The 22,084-nt window shown below is 41.2% G+C and overlaps 1 protein-coding gene across 1 annotated transcript in view; it reads left to right on the top strand.

Moving 5' to 3' along the window:
• Window positions 1-6,860: 6,860 nt before the first annotated feature.
• The window catches only part of LOC106024628 (sphingosine 1-phosphate receptor 3), a 28,268-nt gene continuing 13,044 nt past the window's right edge, over window positions 6,861-22,084 (top strand). The window contains exon 1 of the mRNA XM_013136999.3: window positions 6,861-8,406. Within this exon, the coding sequence (XP_012992453.2) occupies window positions 7,709-8,406 (698 nt within the window). The 5' untranslated portion in view covers window positions 6,861-7,708. The remainder of the gene's footprint in view (window positions 8,407-22,084) is intronic.

Here is a 22,084-nt window from a genome sequence, read left to right as displayed (position 1 = left end):
CTGGGCCCATTATTGTTCTCACTATATATACTGCCTCTGGGTGATGTAATCCGGAATCACAATGTCAACTTTCACTGTTATGCTGATGACACACAGTTATATATTAAATTAAGCATGGAGAAGCACCAAAATTAGCTACATCTGTTTCAGATATTAGGAAGTGGATGACAGAGAACCTCTTGCTTTTAAACTCAAGAAAAACAGAAATGCTTGTTTCAGGACCCAAGAAACAAAGAGCTTTGTTAGCAGATCTCACTGTGAACTTTGATGGCTGCATGGTCGTATCCCAAAAAACGGTAAGAAACCTCGACAGTACCCTTGACCCTGACCTCTCCTTTGATGAACATATAAAAAATGTCTCAAGAGTTGCTTATTTTCATCTTCAAAACATTGCAAAAAATAAACTTTTTATCAAAAACAGATGCAGAAAAACTAACCCATGCTTTTGTTACTTCTAGACTGGATTACTGCAATGCTCTACATTCCGGATACCCTGACAAATCAATAAATAAACTTCAGTTGGTGCTGCACACGGCTGCTAGAATCCTAACTAGAACAAAAACATGTGTACACATTACTCCTGTACTAGCCTCTTTACGCTGGCTGCCTGTTAGGGTTAGGGCAGATTTCTTTTTTTACCTATAAGCCTGGCCCAGGGGTGTGAAGGTGACCAGAAAGACTTGATAATGTCCATCTTTGCTGTCTTGCCAGATGGGCTCTCATCGCCACTAGAATGCCCTCCCTCCAATGCCTCTTGCAGGCGGAGTCACTGGGTTGTTGTTGTCCCTCTGTTGCGCACTTGTGCAATTGGGCAGTACTCTACTGGCAATACTCTGCCCTCATTCAGGGTGGTTGCGGTTGGTGGGTGTCCCTTTGGTTGATGCTTGGCAATGTGGGTGGATTGATTTCCTGCCTGTTGGGCCCTGTCTGGGTCCTCCCCCAGTGAGGGCCACAGTATCGCCGGACCCCCCTGTCTTAGTCCCAAAGTCTTACGCTGCTATATTATTGTGCTGAGGGAGTAGGGTCAGTTCTCCTTCTCCACTAAGTTCTCCTTCTCCACTATAAATCATTGTTGATTTGAGGAATGCATTTTCTGAATTTTCCCATTAGCCTCCCGTTTTGAACTTAGGAGGGCATGAGGTCCTGGACCACATCTGCGGAGCATACCTGGCTTGGGGGACCTGTTGCTGTCCCTGTCCAGAGTCCTCCTGGTTGTGTTGTAGATTGAGACGATGCCTGATGATTTCAGGTGCCACTGTGCTGACACCACCCCTACCACAGTGTTGTCCCTTTCCTTGTCCATCTGGTCATGCTTCCGACCTGGACTAAGTTTAAATAGACTTTAGACTCAGCCCACACGCATTTATTATTACAATTGTAATCTTAATGTTCACCTGGCACAGCCAGAAGAGGACTGGTCACCCCTCTGAGCCTGGGTCCTCTCTAGGTTTCTTCCTAAATTTTGGCATTCTTTTCAATGGCTAGGAGTTTTTCCTAGCCATTGAAATTCAACACTACTCTTGTTTGCTCCTTGGGGTTTAAGGCCAGGTGTTTTATAAAAGCACTTTGTGACAGCTGCTGTTGTAAAACGGGCTTTATGAATAAATCTGATTGATTGATTGATTGATAGGCATTGCATTGAGTTGATTTGTTGTCAGGTGTTACACAATGTAACTAGGTTCCACCTCTTTTGTCTGCATTTTGACATATACGTCACAACTGACATGACAGATATGGAAGTGTCATAACATTAGCATTGATTAGCCAGCCTAATGTGCATAATGTGATCATGTTCAACATTTGTTACTGTTACCAAAGTGGGTTCAATATTCAATATTAGCAAACTAGAAGGCAATCTTACTTGAATGTGATCTGTCCTCTTGATAAAGCCATATGTCAACAATAGCTGTCCTGCCGTGTAGTTCTGGGCTGATCCCTCACCTTCCTCATGATCATTGATACCCACGAGGTGAGATCTTGCATGGAGCCCCAGACCGAGGGAGATTGACCGTCATCTTGAACTTCTTCCATTTTCTAATAATTGCGCCAACAGTTGTTGCCTTCTCACCAGGCTGCTTGCTTATTGTCCTGTAGCCCATAGCAGCCTTTTATCCCTGATGTCCTTACACAGCTCTCTGGTCTTGGCCATTGTGGAGAGGTTGGAGTCTGTTTGATTGAGTGTGTGGACAGGTGTCTTTTATACAGGTAACAAGTTCAAACAGGTGCAGTTAATACAGGTAATGAGTGGAGAACTGGAGGGCTTCTTAAAGAAAAACAGGTCTGTGAGAGCCAGAATTCTTACTGGTTGGTAGGTGATCAAATACTCATGTCATGCAATAAAATTGCAAATTAATTTTCTAAAAATCATACAATGTGATTTTCTGGATTTTTGTTTTAGATTCCGCCTCTCACAGTATGATAGAAATTACAGACCTCTACATGCTTTGTAAGTAGGAAAACCTGCATAATCATCAGTGTATCAAATACTTGTTCTCCCCACTGTATATGTACATTACCATTCAAAAGTTTGGGGTCACTTAGAAATGTCATTGTTTACTATGAAAACATACATGAAATTAGTTGGAATAGTACATATAGCAAAGTTAATAGGAAATATAGTCACTGACACTGTAAGAAATAATTATTTTTAATTGAAATTATAACTGTGTCCTTTTTTGTCAAAGAATCCTCCATTTGCAGCAAATACATTCTTGCAGACCTTTGGCATTCTAGTTGTCAATTTATTGAGGTAATCTGAACCATGCTCCTGAAACACCTCCCATAAGTTGGATTGGCCTGATGGGCACTTCTTACATATCATACGGTCAAGCTGCTCACCCAACATCTCAATATGCTTGAGATCCAGTGACTGTGCTGGCCACTCCATTATAAACAGAATACCAGCTGACTGCTTCTTCCCTAAATAGTTCTTGCAAAGTTTGGAGCTGTGCTTTGGGACGTTGTCTTGTTGTAGTAGGAAATTGGCTCCAGTCTGTATTACTGTATTTATTTCCTATACTTTCAATATTGGTTTGATAATAACAACATTGTAGATCTACTGAAACCAAAGTTATTCAACCGTCTTGTCAAGGAACCCAGCCATTCCATGTATTTGACCTATTCCAGAACTTGTGCACCTGATTAGACTTGTCAGGTAATCATCAAACCCTTGTATAGTGAGTGAGGTGTGCTGATTCAGGGCTACAACAAAGGAAAATATTTTGGGATCCCTGAGCAGAGAGTTGAAGAAGTATAATTTTTCATCTAGGTTTTATCAATAGCTAGGATTAATTTGAATCTCCCATTAGCAATGTTTGTTCCACACACCTAATTCAAAAAGGGTGGAAAAGACCTGTGAGCGGGGCCACCCTGCTAGCAGTTATATGTTTATGCAGTACCCAAGACCACACTGTGAGTTAATGTGACCATTAAAAAAAGTGCTACAGCTGCAATCCTGTTTTGATTGAAATTAGCTGTTTTCCCATATTAGTTTACGATCACATTATGTATTTTTTAATGATTTGATCTGACGCTAATGTGTTGATCTTACATTACATAACCACTACGGACACTGGTGCCATGATGGAAAACGGCCATTAGGGAAGAAAGAAAATCTGCCATGAGGGAATTCACAGCTGGGAGAGGAGCTTCTCCTGTGAAGAGAAAAGGCAAGGGTCTGCACAATATTAAATGAGAGGCTGCAGCTCTGTGGTTTTGGTCAAAAAAATACCACCCCAGATGGATGAAATGTGACAGTATGAAGCTGGGACATCAACGATAAAAGGTGCCAGCTGTAGAATCAACTCCAGTCGAGTCAGTGCAGAGCAGCAGGAGTGGAGAAAAGATGACAAGAGGATGTGATCTGAGAAACCCATAGCAATGGTTGGGGGGTGGGTCTTCACAGGACTGCAACCCCTAGCAACCAACACACAGAACTGTAGTTATGGTTCCATATTTTGCTGAGGGTTCGAAATCTCTTTTTTATTTTTCATCCTATTTGATCCTTTTCAACTTAAAACCTAAACCAACCAGAACTCTGCACAGCACATCTCAAGTTTTTCCCATCCACAAAATCAGACCTGATTAAAAATACTATTTGGAGTAGTTTAAAATGATTTATCTCTGTCCGATTATGTTTGCCTGGCCAACAGCATAGTCCTAAAAGTGCAAACACCACCCAGTGGTCCATCCAGGCAGACTAGAGCATACCAGGAAAGTAGTGGAAAGATCTGATTTTGGTGCTTGATCCTGGGGTCTGCATAAATCAACATGCCTCAGCTAATTTTTTTAGTCATTCTAGATCACTCCCAGATAGGATCTGACTAAAGCTAAATGGTAGTGAGGTATGTTCATCAGAACAGATGATGGATTTTCCCATAGCTGCCGGGCACAGTACACAGTGTGTCCATCCCAAATTACTCCCTTGGTCAAAAGTCAAAAGTAATACACTATATAGGGAATATGGTCTGATTTGGTACACAAGCAATGATTCCAAGGTACAGGAAATAGCTGTGACTGTAACCATAACAAAGAGATTGGAGGCTCGCCAGACCACACCATTATTACTAGCCTGGATTCCTGATGACAAACTCTGGACAGGCATCACAATTGGGTCAGAGACCAGGCTACACAATTCATACTTCACCACAGAACAGATGACAAAGCATTCCTCTTCCTTAACAACCATTAAGTAATTTAGCAAAATAATTCAGACTTCTTATCCACACTGGGGCAGTTAAAAAGAAGGATTGGTCCATGTGATAAGGGAATTCAATTTAAGTATTGTATTTATTATGGTTTGATACAGTACATGCATTCTGCTTTTGATTATATTTGTTGGCCTCTATTTTGCTTCTACTTTATTAAAGCATCATCTGTAGTTCGCCCAAATTTCCATGTAAACCTACTAGTTTTGTGAAAGCACATCAAACTTATTATTGATATGTTTTAATGAATAAACTCAGTGAATGCTAGAGATCCTCAAAGAACCTTTGCAAGTCAGTGGTTAATAATATGCACCTTTGTTCTGTTGAGGAATTCATGGAGGTCTCTTTAATGTTTTATTGCAGATGTGGCTTAGCATGGGCGTAGCTTAGATTATTCTTTTGTTAATAAATGCAATGTTTTGTATTGATCTTTTGTATTATCCTCATATATTTAGGTTGCTTAAACATACATTTTAATGCTTAAATTAAGCTAACAGAGAGCATACGTTCCTAAAAAGCTATCACAAATCCCAAAGGGTTTTTATAGTCACCTCTTTATAGTGTTAACAGCAATTTTGATATTATTAACATTATATTCAAGATATCTCAGGTTTTGAAACATAATATAATGAATACAATTGCAATTTACTCTAACAGGCCTCCACTAAGCTATGCCTCCAATGCCTCCAAATGCCACAGTCTGCCACCTCTATGTTTTTCAAGGTTCAAAGTTGAATCCCATCGAAAGAAGTTTCCAGGTTTTACAGTCTTTACTGCGATTCCTCAAAGGCCATTTTCATAGGGGTTCTAAAAGGGACCCTTTTTGTACTAGACAGGTATACCTAAAATGTTCTCCCAGGCACTTTCACTTCTAAGAGTGTCCTATTTCAGTCCTGAATCAACATTTTCAGGTCACTAAACCTGGGATCTTTCAATTCAGAAGCTTTAATACAATGATAAACATCCTCATCCGGGTGTTACGATGATCCTTCTCTACATTTCTCCTTGTGTTACATCACCACCAAGCCCTTCCCATCCTTCCTGTAGCCTGTAGATCAGGTCCTCAAAGCCAGGAGGATCACACACTCATGGGCCTGCAGGACAATGTAGTAAGGAAGTCCTTCCTACAGAACTCAGTAAGCGATGCCCAAGCCACGTCATTGAACTTTCCCTTCAACTCTGAAATCTACAACAACGATCAATGTGTCTCAGTAGTCAGTCTGTGACCATTGGGAAAGAAAAATCTTAGCTGAAGGTGATCTACCAATGAGAGAAGCAGCTACAGTGAATAAGCAGCAATGGTTTGGTCTGCTCATCAGTCTGCCTGTCTTTCAAGCTGTCTCATTCTCAGCCTGTATGTGTCTGTCTGTCTGTCTCTGTATTCCTGTAGATCTGTCAGGGTTACTTTCCCTGACATTCTCTTCTTTTCAGTATACCATAGCCAGGGAGGGTGACTCCTTCCCCTTTACCAGAGCTACACGCCTTTACCACAAAGCAGAGCTAAACCTGCTTATGCAGCACAGTCAGAGGGCTATTTTAAAGTTGGACCATATGATGTTTATAAGATTGGTTTGGTGTGGAAGTCTTCAGAACACGGCCTTTTGGATATTCTCAAGCTCTTTCTGTTTGATAGAAAATATACAGATGTTTTGTATACCCCTCTCTCCCTAAACCTATGCCCCTGCTTGGATGTATACAGTACATTGTGTGCATTTTTTCAGTAATTACAATACTTGCTATCTTAAGGACTGAAGGACATCACAACATTTGTAGAATGGGCTGATAGGAATTTCAATTGAAGGCTCCTGGGCCCCTTATTCTTCTCCTCTGTTCCCAGATAGGCTACTGACTCCTGCTGGGCGTTAAGTACAGAAAGCCATACTCCTTTGAAACATGCTAAATACAGATAATGAAGAATGATTTCCAATGTCTCTTGGCCAGTACTCAGCATATATTTTCATATTTGTAATGAGCATTTGTAATGATACATCTGCAGGGCCCACTAGGACAGATGTACTTTGCATGGTCACCAACAGGGCTACTGCAACAAACTGTGAAACAAGAACAGTAAAAAAAATACAAAAATACGTGACTCAGTATTGATGCCATTTTTTCTTACATACCTTATGCATTTGATGAATGCCTGCAGTTTTCTTGTCGGTTAACAGCCCTCAAACGTTTGAGAGTCCGTCCCTCTCTTGAAGGGAGGGGAGTGCCTTTATCCGTTAGAAAATGGAAGATGTCGGGTGCTTTGGAGTACCGTCCACCTAGGATTGGAAAGCTATTAGAAAAAAATATTAATGACTCAAGAACGTGGGTGAAAAAGTTACTACCGTTGTACTCGATTTATGACTAAATTACGGAAAATCAGCACCAACACGTTAAAACATTTAAAAGGAAGAAAAAGCGGAAATACAAGAACAATGTAAGAAGCTCGGATGAAGAGGAATAACTTTCGATCTATAAGGACTTGTCGAACTCGAAAGCATCGTATGGTGGTTAGCCTGTCAACTGATTGTATGCGACTGGCTAGATTTTGCGTTTCAGTAGGTCAGTAACATGATTTTGCGTTTCAGTGAGCTTTTTTGGAACGTCGAACAATATTATACATTTATTGAGATATTAAGATTACTTTTTGATTTATTTTCGGAAATGAAATGTTTTATGAAAACTAATGGTGTAATGACAGTTCGTATGCGCTAATTCGTTTTAAAATTGAGCAAACGATTAAAGCGATTGCTTTATCGTAATTAAGTATTATTTGTGGTCAAACATTAATATTTAGAATGACAATTTGAACTAAATACATTTTTATATGGCAACAACAGCAACGAATAATGAATGTCTCAGGTACGGATATATGTTACCCAGATAATATCATACTTTTAATAAAAAGGAATATAGATAAAGCCGGATAATTTTGGTCCGGTTCATCGTTTTCTGTCTTTAAAAGTGGAACACTGCTGCTCGCTCAATACAAGATTTGTGCTGACACTAAATACATGTCTCTACTGACCTCTGCTGGACATTTGTGGAATAACACCATGACAGAGATGATAAATAGGCAGATTTATCTCCATTACAACTACACAGGGAAACTGGAAAACCGACAGAATGCAACAAGCACTGGGCTTGTCTTCTTGGACGCTAAAACCACTGTATTCCTTATCATCTGCAGCTTCATAGTCCTGGAGAATCTGATTGTTTTGGTGGCAATATGGAAGAACCACAAGTTCCACAACCGCATGTACTTCTTCATTGCGAACCTTGCCCTGTGTGACCTTCTGGCTGGGGTGGCCTACATCGTCAACCTCTTGATGTCAGGGGAGAAAACATTTCATCTGTCTCCAGTGATGTGGTTTGTGCGTGAAGGGAGCATGTTTGTGGCCCTCGGGGCATCTACATCCAGTCTCCTGGCAATAGCCATAGAGAGACATCTGACTATGATTAAAATGAGGCCATACGATGCCAATAAGAAATACAGGGTGTTCTTGCTCATAGGGACCTGTTGGCTCATTGCAATATCCCTGGGAGCGTTGCCCATCCTGGGATGGAACTGTTTAGACAACCTCCCTGACTGCTCAACGGTCCTACCGCTCTATTCCAAGAAATACGTGGCCTTCTGCATCATCATCTTCATGGCTCTGCTGCTGGCCATGTCCATCCTGTATATACGGATCTATGCCCTGGTGAGGACCAGGTATGTATTAAAGCTATTCCACCGAGGTCTACTGATGGTATAATTAAGTAATAATGCCCAGGTAGGTGTGGTACAGTGGATATAAAAAGTCTACAAACCCCTGTTTAAATGCCAGGTTTTGTAATGTAAAAGAATGAGACTAAGATAAATCATGTCAGAACCTTTTGAACTTTTAATGTGACCTATAATGTGAACAATTCAATTGAAAAACAAACTGAAATCTTTGAGGGGGAAATTGAAAAATAAAAACCTTACAGTAACCTGGTTGCATAAGTGTGCACACCCTCTTATAACCAGCGATGTGGTTGTGTTCAGAATTAACCAAATAGAAGTCATTACACACCTGCCATTATTTAAAGTAACTCTGATTAATCACAAATAAAGTTCAGCTGTTCTAGTAGGATTTTCCTGACATTTTCTTAGTTGCATCTCAGAGCAATAGCCATGGTCCGCTGAGAGCTTCCAAAGCATCAGAGGGATCTCATTGTTAAAAGATATCAGTCAAGTGAAGGGTACAAAATAATTTCCAAAGCATTAGAACACAGTGAAGAGTCATCATCAAGTGGAGAAAATATGGCACAACAGAGACATTACCTTGAACTTGACGTCCCTCCAACATTGATGAAAAGACAATAAGTAAACTGGTCAGGGAGGCGTCCAAGATGCCTACAGCAACTGCAGGAATTTCTGGCAAGTACTGGCTGTGTGCTACAGGTGACAACAATCTCCTGTACTCTTCATATGAATGGGCTATGGGGTAGGGTGGCAAGACGGAAGCCTTTTCTTACAAAGAAAAACATGTTATGCAAACTTCTGGCTGAAGTTTGCATAACAAACATCAAGTCCCCCAAAAGCATGTGGGAAAATGTGTTATGGTCTGATGAAACCATGGTTGAACTTTTTGGCCATAATTCCAAAAGGTATGTTTGGTGCAAAAACAACACTGCACATCACCCAAAGAACACCTTACCCATGAAGAGAAAGTTCACCTTTCAGCACGACAACGACCCAAAGCACACATCCAAATCCACAAAAGCATGGCTTCACCAGAAAAATATAAAAATTTTGGAATGGCCCAGCCAGAGCCCAGACTTGATCCCATTTGAACATCTCTGGGGTGATCTGAAGAGGGCTGTGCACAGGAGATGTCCTCGAAATCTGACAGATTTGGAGCGCTTTTGCAAAGAAGAGTGGGCAAATATTGCCAGGTCAAGATGTGCCATGCTAATAGACTCCTACCCAAAAAGACTGAGTGCTGTAATAAAATCAAAAGGTGCTTCAACAAAGTATTAGTTTAAGGGTGTGCACACTTATGCAACCAGGTTATTATTATTTTTATTTGTCCCCCTCAAAGATTTCAGTTTGTTTTTCAATTGAATTGTTCAAGTTATAGGTCACATTAAAGGTGGAAAAAGTTCACAAGAACCTGGCATTTTAACAGGGGTGAGTAGACTTTTTATATCCACTGTATGTTGCTAATATATACCATGGCTAAGGACTGTAATTATGCATCCAGCAACACAGTGATGTATTAGCCATGGTATATTCTCATTGAGGTGCCATATTGCTTATATGTATAACCCCATTTCCAAAAAAGCTGGGACGCTGTGTAAAATGTGAAGAAAAACAGAATGCAATGATGTGCAAATCACTTAAACCCTATATTCAATAGAAAATAGTACCAAGACAACATATCAAATGTTGAAACTGAGAAAATACATGTTCATTTCGAATGTTCAGAAAAGCTGGAGAAGAGGCACCAGAAGACTGGAACCGATGTGTAATGCTAAAAAACTAAACCTGTTGGAATATCACAACTAATTAGGGCAATTGGCAACAGGTCAGTAACATGATTGAGTATTAAAAGCTAATTACAGAGAGGATGGGTCTGTCAGAAGTGAGGATAGGGAGGGGTTCACCACTCTGTGACCGCAGTCAAATAGTGTCACAATTGACGAATAACGTATCCCAACCTAAAATTGCAAAGAGTTTTGGGATCTCATCATCTACAGCACACATTATAAATAACCCTAGGATGCATAGTAAACATTAGACCCTGTTGAGAATTTTACGTGTATCAGAGTTTCTGAAGAAGGACGAGGATCCGGTCCAAATGGAAATTTAGCACAAAGATTTATTAATATGAATTGATAAGTCAAAATACATGAAATACACTGCAGCGGTCAAATATTTGCTCAACCCTCGAGCTTCCACAAAATATTCGCGCCGAACAAAGATCGAACATTGGTTTTAATACTCCCGCCACAGGGGCGGTTACTTTTCACTCTCGTGAGTAAAACCCATCCTTATTGGTTCTTTGTTGACATGGTGACATGTTGGACGAATCCAATCCAATGAAGACGGACATGCTCTAACTCTCGGTCATAGATCAACAGGTTCTTTGCATACAGGTGTGAAGTCTTAACCAGGTTACAGTAATTTACATTCTATTGTCCTAACCTAGACTATAACATCAGGGGGCTGGAGACAGAAGGTCTCTTTGTGCTGTATAGGGGGCAGTTTCATTTGTATGTTAATTGAGGGGTTTTAATCCTGTCTCTCTATCAGAGCCAGGTGTAAAGTCTGAGTGAGTGTGGCTGAGTGTAATTTAAGGAGTTCTAAACTTTATGGTTATTGTATTCAATCATATTTCCCTAACCTGGCTGCAGCATACAATTTAATAAAACAAAAACATAAGAATACATGGTTATTAAATCAGCATTATTTAAACTACATTTATCTCAACAACCCCAAGAATGCATATGCCATATCAAAATGACCCGATAACGTAATGTCTATGTTTTATTTATGCAGTGATAGCCATTGGCACCCGCCCACCTATCAAAATGCGGGTAGAAATCGGCTGTGGCGTGTAACGCAGTCACTCTTACTAGCCACTTTGGCTGGTGGCATTCTATATATGTATACACTGTGTTGTTCCTGCATTCAAAACTCAAAGGCCACAGCCTCCCAAAATCGCGCACCGAATCTGTGTTGACATGGTAAAAATGCCAGCGAAACACTGCAGCTAATTTGACGATATGAGTAAACTTTTTCCATATTGACAGTGTTGCCAGGTGGGATGTTTCCTACGTATTAGGCTATTTTGAATGGGCTTGGGCTGGTCGATTTTTTGGTGATTTTTCGGGAGAATAGTAGTTTACGGTTAATGAAATTTGGCAACCTCGCATACTGGACCACACAGGTCCTGACATCGCGGAGATGACGTCGTAAAAACAAGTGGATCCTACAGTAGTTTTCTTTTACATCCAAGCATGTCAAAATATTTAATTAAAACTTAATAACCTCAAACTATATCCAAAACGCATACATTTTTTTTTTGCTTTTCAGGTGACTTCTTATAGCCTAGAATTGATGTATTTAGGGATCGCGAGACAAACGAATATGATTGGTGAAAATACCATCCGATTAGGGTATGTACTGTCGATTCACCAAAACATTAGGATATACAGTATGTGCAATAGCCCTACACAGTGTACAAAATATACATTTAACATATTTAAGTCACTAACAATATAAATATATAAACGTGAATATGCTGGATCAGTGACTACAGCTGAATGAAGTCGAGATAGGGGGATACATTATGTGGCGTCAAGGCAAGGATGGAGGAAAAAATAACGTGACAAGGCTGTAATATATACAACTCTGTTTCTTTTTTATGCAAGTCTATACTAACAAGAACATAGCATAACAACGAAAATAGACAACAACAATATTGACTGATTAATTATAAAGCTGATGAGTGATTTCATATTTCTTTTTAAATAACATGTCAATAGGTCTATGTTAGGAATAAATATATTGCTTGTATATTTTGATTGCTGTTAGGTAGGACATTGTAGTTGTCTTTCTTCTTTTATATTATATGAAGTATGTCACAGGGGCGCCCAGTAGTTTGGGGGTTGGGGTACCAACTTTGCCTAATTTTGAGCCAGGAAAACCTTGTGTGTGTGTGTATATATACAGGTGCTGGTCATAAAATTTGAATATCATAAAAAAGTTAATTTATTTCAGTAATTCCATTCAAAAAGTGAAACTTGTATAATTTATACATTCATTCCACACAGCCTGATATATTTCAAGTGTTTATTTCTTTTAATTTTGATGATTATAACTGATAACTAATGAAAACCCCAAATTCAGTATCTCAGGAAATTTGAAAATTGTGAAAAGGTTCACTATTGAAGACACCTGGTGCCACACTCTAATCAGCTAATTAACCCAAAACACCTGCAAAGGCCTTTAAATGGTCTCTCAGTCTAGTTCTGTAGGCAACACAATCATGGGGAAGACTGCTGACTTGACAGCTGTCCAAAAGACGACCATTGACACCTTGCACAAGGAGGGCAAGACACAAAAGGTCATTGCTAAAGAGGCTGGCTGTTCACAGAGCTCTGTGTCCAAGCACATTAATAGAGAGGCGAAGGGAAGGAAAAGATGTGATAGAAAAAAAGTGTACAAGCAATAGGGATAACCGCTCCCTGGAGAGGATTGTGAAACAAAACCCATTCAAAAATGTGCGGGTGATTCACAAAGAGTGGACTGAAGCTGGAGTCAGTGCTTCAAGAACCACCACCCATAGACATATGCAAGACATGGGTTTCAGCTGTCACATTCTTTGTGTCAAGACACTCTTGAACAAGACACAGCGTCAGAAGCGTCTCGCCTGGGCTAAAGACAAAAAGGACTGGACTGCTGCTGAGTTATGTTCTCTGATGAAAGTAAATTTTGCATTTCCTTTGGAAATCAAGGTCCCAGAGTCTGGAGGAAGAGAGGAGAGGCACAAAATCCACGTTGCTTGAAGTCCAGTGTAAAGTTTCCACAGTCAGTGATGGTTTTGGGTGCCAAAACTATGTATTGAGTGCTGTACATACTTTTCATGTTCATACTTTTCAGTTGGCCAACATTTCTAAAAATAATTGTATTGGTCTTAAGTAATGTATGTATGCATGTAGTACACCATAGCCAACTTTAATATATATAAATATATACAGTGAGGGAAAATGTATTTGATCCCCTGCTGATTTTGTACGTTTGCCCACTGACAAAGAAATTATCAGTCTATAATTTTAATGGTAGGTTTATTTGAACATTGAGAAACAGATACATGTCAAACATTTTATGAATTGATTTGCATTTTAATGAGTGAAATAAGTATTTGACCCCTCTGCAAAACATGACTCAGTACTTGGTGGCAAAACCCTTGTTGGCAATCACAGAGGTCAGACGTTACTTGTAGTTGGCCACCAGGTTTGCACACATCTCAGGAGGGCTTTTGTCCCACTCTTTGCAGATCTTCTCCAAGTCATTAAGGTTTCGAGGCTGACGTTTGGCAACTCAAACCTTCAGCTCCCTCCACAGATTTTCTATGGGATTAAGGTCTGGAGACTGGCTAGGCCACTACAAGACCTTAATGTACTTCTTTTTGAGCCACTCCTTTGTTGCCTTGGCTGTGTGTTTTGGGTCATTGTCATGCTGGAATACCAATCCACGACCCATTTTCAATTCCCTGGCTGAGGGAAGGAGGTTCTCACCCAAGATTTGACGGTACATGGCCCCGTCCACCGTCCCTTTGATGCGGTGAGGTTGTGGTGAAGCAGAAAAACACCCCCAAAGCATAATGTTTCCACCTCCATGTTTGATGGTGGGGATGGTGTTCTTGGGGTCATAGGCAGCATTCCTCCTCCTCCAAACATGGCGAGTTGAGTTGATGCCAAAGAGCTCGATTTTGGCAATGTAGAAATGTTATACAGTTACATTATTTGGTAGTGTTGTTATTTACTGTGTAATTTAAGTTCACTACCAATATCTGTTTTCATCATGTATAAATCTAAGTCTTTGATCAGTGTTAAAAACAAAGAGTACTTTGTAGTGAACTCAGAATCCTGGAGCCCACTGTGTTTTTGTGTTTTGGCAACATTGGATTTAGGTCCAGTAAATACCCCAACTAGCTACAGGCTGTTGAAACAGGGTGATGACAGGCACAGGATGCTGCAGGCATGGATATCCACCATCTTCTGAAAAAAACATATTTTTTTAGACCGTTATTCCACATTGTGTTGTTTATAAATGTTCATAACTGAATTCTAAACACCTTAACCCATTGTGAAGTAGTTGATTTTTATTGCTATACCTTTTAATATGAGGTCCAAGATGATTTGGACCTTCTAAAACTGTTCTGATTCAGCCTGTGGAATTGGAAACAAGCTGTTGCCAATAGTAAACTCCAGTAAGGCATTTACTTCATGAGATGGCTGGGGTTTCCATTAAGGTTTTCAAATTAAGCAAAATGGTTTGGTTATTATTCCATGACTTCCATTGAGAAAGACAAGTGCCAACATGATGTAGCCTTGCCATCCTCCATTTCATTCTGGCCCTCTGGATCAGGTGCCTTTGCTCAGCGTCCTCCTATACAGTGGGGAGAACAAGTATTTGATACACTGCCGATTATGCAGGTTTTCCCACTTACAAAGCATGTAGAAGTCTGTAATTTTCATCATATGTACTCTTCAACTGTGAGTGATCCAGAAAATCCAGAAAATCACATTGTATGACTATTAAGTAATTAATTTGCATTTTATTGCATGATATAAGTATTTGATATATCAGAATAGCACAACTTAACATTTGGTACAGAAACCTTTGTTTGCAATTACAGAGATCATACGTTTCCTGTAGTTCTTGACCAGGTTTACACACACTGCAGCAGGGATTTTGGCCCACTCCTCCATACAGACCTTCTCCAGATCCTTCAGGTTTCGGGGCTGTCGCTGGGCAATACGGACTTTCAGCTCCCTCCAAAGATTTTCTATTGGGTTCAGGTCTGGAGACTGGCTAGGCCACTCGAGGACCTTGAGATGCTTCTTACGGAGCCATTCCTTAGTTGCCCTGGCTGTGCGTTTCGGGTCTTGTCATGCTGGAAGACCCAGCCACGACCCATCTTCAATGCTCTTACTGAGGGAAGGAGGTTTGTGGCCAAATCTCGCGATACATGGCCCCATCCACCCTCCCTCAATACAGTGCAGTCATCCTGTCCCCTTTGCAGAAAAGCGTCCCCAAAGAATGATGTTTCCACCTCCATGCTTCACGGTTGGGATGGTGTTCTTGGGGTTGTACTCATCCTTCTTCCTCCAAAGACGGCGAGTGGAGTTTAGACCAAAAAGCTTTATTTTTGTCTCATCAGACCACATGACCTTCTCCCATTCCTCCTCTGGATCATCCAGATGGTTATTGGCAAACTTCAGATGGGCCTGGACATGCGCTGGCTTGAGCAGGGGGACCTTGTGTGCGCTGCAGGATTTTAATCTATGGCGGCGTAGTGTGTTACTAATGATTTTCTTAGAGACTGTGGTCCCAACTCTCTTCAGGTCATTGACCAGGTCCTGCCATGTAGTTCTGGGCTGATCCCTCACCTTCCTCATGGTCATTGATGCCCCACGAGGTGAGATCTTGCATGAAGCCCCAGACTGAGGGAGATTGACTGTCATCTTGAACTTCTTCCATTTTCTAATAATTGCGCCAACAGTTGTTGCCTTCTCACCAAGCTGCTTGCTTATTGTCCTGTAGCACATCCCAGCCTTGTGCAGGTCTACAATTGTATCCCTGATGTCCTTACACAGCTCTCTGGGCTTGGCCATTGTGGAGAGGTTGGAGTCTGTTTGATTGAGTGTGTGGACAGGTGTCTTTTATAAAGGTAACAAGTTCAAACAGGTGCAGTTAATACAGTTAATGAGTGGAAAACAGGAGGGCTTCTTAAAGAAAAACTAACATGTCTGTGAGAGCCGGAATTCTTACTGGTTGGTAGGTGATCAAATACTTATGTCATGCAAAAAAATGCAAATTAATTATTTAAAAATCATTCAATGTGATTTTCTGGATTTTTTTAGATTCCGTCTCTCACAGTTGAAGTGTACCTATGATATAAATTACAGACTTCTACATGCTTTGTAAGTAGGAAAACCTGCAAAATCGGCAGTGTATCAAATACTTGTTCTCCCCACTGTAAGTGGAGTGATGATGATGAACTGGTGTCTAGAATTCTGTTGATTGTGATCTGGGGTGTGAGTGACGTTCAGGAGAGGGAGGTTGTAGGTGTGTGAGGGAAGGTTGTGCAGGAGCAGGGCGTGGTGTCTGGCTGGACCTTACAACAGCTATTGAAAATATTAGTATATTTATAAGTTTTATATTCAAACTTTGAGTGTCAATAACAAAATACAACCACCTTAAACATGATGAAAATTTTCAATTGTGAAATTGTAAAACATACAGTGTGCATGTCAATCAATCAATCAAATGTATTTATAAAGCCCTTTTTACAACAGCAGTTGTCACAAAGTGCTTTTACAGAGACACCCGGCCTTAAACCCCAAGGAGCATACAACAGTATTGTTGAATTTCAGTGGCTAGGAAAAACTCCCTAAGAAGGCCGAATTTTAGGAAGAAACCTAGAGAGGACCCAGGCTCAGAGGGGTGACCAGTCCTCTTCTGGCGGTGCCGGGTGAGATATTAAGAGTCCAATTGGAATAAGTAATACATTTATCTGGGCTAAATCCAGAGTCTATTTAAAATTAGACTAGGTCAGAAGTATGACCAGATGGACAAGGACAGGGACAGCAACGGGCCCCCCAAACCAGGTACTCCGCAGGTGTGGACCAGGACCTCATGTCCTCCTAAAGTTTAAAACGGGAGAAGACTGGGAAAATTCAGAAAATGCATTCATCATATCAACAACGATTTATAGTGGAGAAGGAGAACTTGGTGGTGAAGGAGAACTGACCCAATCCCTCAGCACAATAGTATAGCAGCGTAAGACCTTGGAACTGAGACGGGGGGTCCGGCGACACTGTGGCCCTACCCGGGGGAGGCCCCAGACAGGGCCCAACAGGCAGGAAATCAATCCACCCACATTGCCAGGCATCAACCAAATAGACACCCACCAACCGCAACCACCCTGAATGAGGGCAGAGTATTGCCAGCAGACTAATTGCACAAGTGCGCAACAGAGAGACAACAACAAGCCAGTGATTCCACCCTAGAGAGGCATTGGAGGGAAGGCATCCCAGTGGCGATGAGAGCCCACCTGGCATGACCGCAAGGGTGGACAGTATCAAGCCTTCTGGTCACCTTCACGCCCCTGGGCCAGGCTACACCTAATCATAAACCGTGCTGTAGAGATGAGTCTTTAGTAGACACTTGAAAGTTTGCACTGAGTTTGCATTTCTAACCTTAATTGGCAAATAATTTCACAGTAGTGGAGCTCTATGAGAAAAGGCCCTGCCTTCGGCTGTTTGTTTAGATATTCTATTGATTTATAGGTTAACAATAAAACCTTAAAATCAGCCCTAACCCTAACAGGCCGCCAGCGTAAAGAGGCTAGTACAGGAGTAATTAGTTACAAAAAAAATGTTCTAGTTAGGATTCTAGCTGCTGTGTGCAGCACTAATTGAAGTTTATTTTTTGATTTGTCAGGTTAACCGGAAAGTAGAGCATTGCAGTAATCTAGTCTAGAAGTAACAAAAGCATGGATTCGTTTTTCTGAATCTGTTTTTTTTTTTAATCGAAGATGAAAATAAGCAACTCTTGAGACATATTTTATATGTTCATCAAAGGAGAGGTCAGGGTCAAGGGTAACGCCGAGATATCTTACAGTTTTTTGGGATACGACCATGCAGCTGTTAGAAATCGGCCGTTTCGTATAGTGGTTGTAATAATTAGCATAACCGTTTGTCAAGGGAGAGAGAAAGTATATTATTTATTGCAGCATTAGAAAGTCTTGTTCATGAGGTTACAGACCTGGTCTTCCTTACACTACCTCAATCTCATCTCAGTCAATCTCTTCTCACTGTAATGTTGGTTACCAGCTATCCTATACATTAAGAGCGTTTCGAACTTTTTAGAAGTCAACCCCCATGCCATATGGCCATCGTAAACATTCCTGTCATTAGAGCACAACCTACAGAGAGATATTCTAAACAGAGAGGTTTCTGTTGTTCTCATTATCTAGGCACATTCACTTCCAATGAAACGTAATTTAATATGATCATATTTTCAAAATAGCCCGTCCACTGCATGTGTTGTATGTGAACGTTTTTGCTGGACCTCGTAAGCGGAGCTGGCCAAGAAGAGCAAATGTCGCTCACTCACTCACAGACAGACAGACAGACAGACATCCCTTGTTAAATAGCGAAGTGGTTAGAGAAGCGAACTATAGGTCCCGAGTTTGTATCTCCTCGCAGGTGAAGCGAAGTATGAATTATTCCGTATAGACAAAACCTTTGCTGGCTAAAACCAATAGTATCTACATTATAGTAAGCCTGAAATAAAACAGTTTACAGTTATATTGGGATTGTTTCTGGTTGATTTTCGAAGTACGCATTCGTGCATGCGTTTTGGGTCAGGATAGACAAACACATTTGCTGGCTACAACATACACTCACCTAAAGGATTATTAGGAACACCATACTAATACTGTGTTTGACCCCCTTTCGCCTTCAGAACTGCCTTAATTCTACGTGGCATTGATTCAACAAGGTGCTGAAAGCATTCTTTAGAAATGTTGGCCCATATTGATAGGATAGCATCTTGCAGTTGATGGAGATTTGTGGGATGCACTTCCAGGGCACGAAGCTCCCGTTCCACCACATCCAAAGATGCTCTATTGGGTTGAGATCTGGTGACTGTGGGGGGCATTTCAGTACAGTGAACTCATTGTCATGTTCAAGAAACCAGTTTGAAATGATTCGAGCTTGGTGACATGGTGCATTATCCTGCTGGAAGTAGCCATCAGAGGATGGGTACATGGTGGTCATAAAGGGATGGACATGGTCAGAAACAATGCTCAGGTAGGCCGTGGCATTTAAACGATGCCCAATTGGCACTAAGGGGCCTAAAGTGTGCCAAGAAAACATCCCCCACACCATTACACCACCACCACCAGCCTGCACAGTGGTAACAAGGCATGATGGATCCATGTTCTCATTCTGTTTACGCCAAATTCTGACTCTACCGTCTGAATGTCTCAACAGAAATTGAGACTCATCAGACCAGGCAACATTCTTCCAGTCTTCAACTGTCCAATTTTGGTGAGCTCGTGCAAATAGTAGCCTCTTTTTCCTATTTGTAGTGGAGATGAGTGGTACCCGGTGGGGTCTTCTGCTGTTGTAGCCCATCCGCCTCAAGGTTGTGCGTGTTGTGGTTTCACAAATGCTTTGCTGCATACCTCGGTTGTAACAAGTGGTTATTTCAGTCAAAGTTGCTCTTCTATCAGCTTGAATCAGTCGGCCCATTCTCCTCTGACCTCTAGCATCAACAAGGTATTTTCGCCCACAGGACTGCCGCATACTGGATGTTTTTCCCTTTTCACACCATTCTTTGTAAACCCTAGAAATGGTTGTGCGTGAAAATCCCAGTAACTGAGCAGATTGTGAAATACTCAGACCGGCCCATATGGCACCAACAACCATGCCACACTCAAAATTGCTTAAATCACCTTTCTTTCCCATTCTGACATTCAGTTTGACCAGGACCACACCCCTAAATGCATTGAAGCAACTGCCATGTGATTGGTTGATTAGATAATTGCATTAATGAGAAATTGAACAGGTGTTCCTAATAATCCTTTAGGTGAGTGTGTATATATATATATATATATATATATATATATATATATATATATATATATATATATATATATATTATACACAAGTGGAATGTGTCGATGTGCAATTAATGCAAATGCATTTGAAATGGCATTTCTAAATGTGCAGTGGAAAATTCACAAATGTACAGAGAATGTACAGGTATTAAGTTGAATTAATGTACATTTGAGATAAATAGTTGTGGCAATTCTCAATGGCATTCAGAATTTGTGCTTGAGGCATGATATTATCCACCCTTGCTGTCTTGCCAGATGGGCTCTCGTCGCCACTGGGATGCCCTCCCTCCAATGCCTTTCGGGGAAAGAGTCACTGGCTTGTTGTTGACTCTCTGTTGCGCACTTGTGCAATTGGGCTGTACGCTGCTAGCAATACTCTGCCCTCATTCAGGGGGCTTGTGGTTGGTGGGTGTCCCTTTGGTTGATGCCTGGCAATGTGGGTGGATTGATTTCCTGCCTGTTGGGCCCTGTCCGGGGCCTCCCCCGGGTAGGGCCACAGTGTCGCCGGACCCCCCCGTCTCAGTTCCAAGGTGTTACGCTGCTATATTATTGTGCTGGGGGATATGAGGAATGCACTACTAACTTTTTTTCAGTCTCCTCCAGTTTTAAATGTTAGAAGGAGATGAGGTCCTGGTCCATACCTGCGGATTACCTGGTTTGGGGGGCCCGTTGCTGTCCCTGTCCTTGTCCACCTGGTCATACTTCTGACCTAGTCTAAAATCAAATAGACTCTGGATTTAGCCCAGAGAAACGTATTTGTTATTCCAATTGGACACACCCGGCACAGCCAGAAGAGGACTGGTCACCCCTCTGTGCCTGGGTCCTCTCTAGGTTTCTTCCTAAAATTCGGCCTTCTTAGGGCGTTTTTTCCTAGCCACTGAAATTCAACACCACTGTTGTTTGCTCCTTGGGGTTTAAGGCCGGGTGTCTCTGTAAAGCACTTTGTGACAACTGCTGTTGTAAAAAGGGCTTTATAAATAAATTAGATTGATTGATTGATTGATGGGATGTCAGAGTTCAGCAGGATGACAGCAGATGGAAAGATCTGAGCCTGCTGGTGCGAGAACAGAGAGACCTGCACCTCCTGCCTGATGGGTAAAGGGCAAACAGTTTGTGGAATGGATGTAAAGGGTCTCTGGTGATGTTGCGCACCCTATGCAGACACCACTTGCGCTGGAGGTCTTCATTGGCTGGGAGCTGAGTACCAGTGATATGCTGGGCGGTTTTCACCACCCATTGCAGGGCCTTCCAGTCGGCTATGGAGTGTTAGAAATCGGCCGTTTCGTATAGTGATTGTAATAATTAGCATACCCGTTTGTCAAGGGAGAGAGAAAGTATATTATTTATTGCAGCATTAGAAAGTCTTGTTCATGAGGTTACGGACCTGGTCTTCCTTACACAACCTCAATCTCATCTCAGTCAATCTCTTCTCACTGTAATGTTGGTTACCAGCTAGCCTATACATTAAGGGCGTTTCTAACTTTTTAGAAGTCAACCCCCATGCCATATGGCCATCGTAAACATTCCTGTCATTAGAGCGCTACCTACTGAGAGATAATCTAAACAGAGAGGTTTCTGTTGTTCTCATTATCTAGGCACATTCACTTCCAATGAAACGTACATTCATATTGTAATTGTTAATGCTCAGATTCTACAGTCCCCCCTATCAAACATTTAAAGAAAAACATTACATGTTTGATAAAACATTACAATTCAATTCCTAATGAAAAGAAAAGGCCCATACGCATATGTTACAAATGACTAAAATGAAAGAATAAAATGAGTATCTGACCAATCAGGTCTTATTGTTCCTCAAATGAAAATGAATGTAAACAAGACAATTGACACACCACACTCCGACACATAACTCAACGTATGACAGTCATCAATCCTGTCCCCACCTCAGATTATAAAGGTCAAGAAACATTGACATCAACAGGTTATTACCAGTGTTAACAGTGTTCAGCAGAAAACCAGACTCAACATGACATCATGATTAAA

Source organism: Esox lucius, chromosome 14 (genome assembly GCF_011004845.1).
Source record: "Esox lucius isolate fEsoLuc1 chromosome 14, fEsoLuc1.pri, whole genome shotgun sequence".
Lineage (NCBI taxonomy): Eukaryota > Metazoa > Chordata > Actinopteri > Esociformes > Esocidae > Esox > Esox lucius.
Note: the sequence above shows the minus strand (reverse complement) of the source record. Positions and strands in the feature narration are given on the sequence as shown.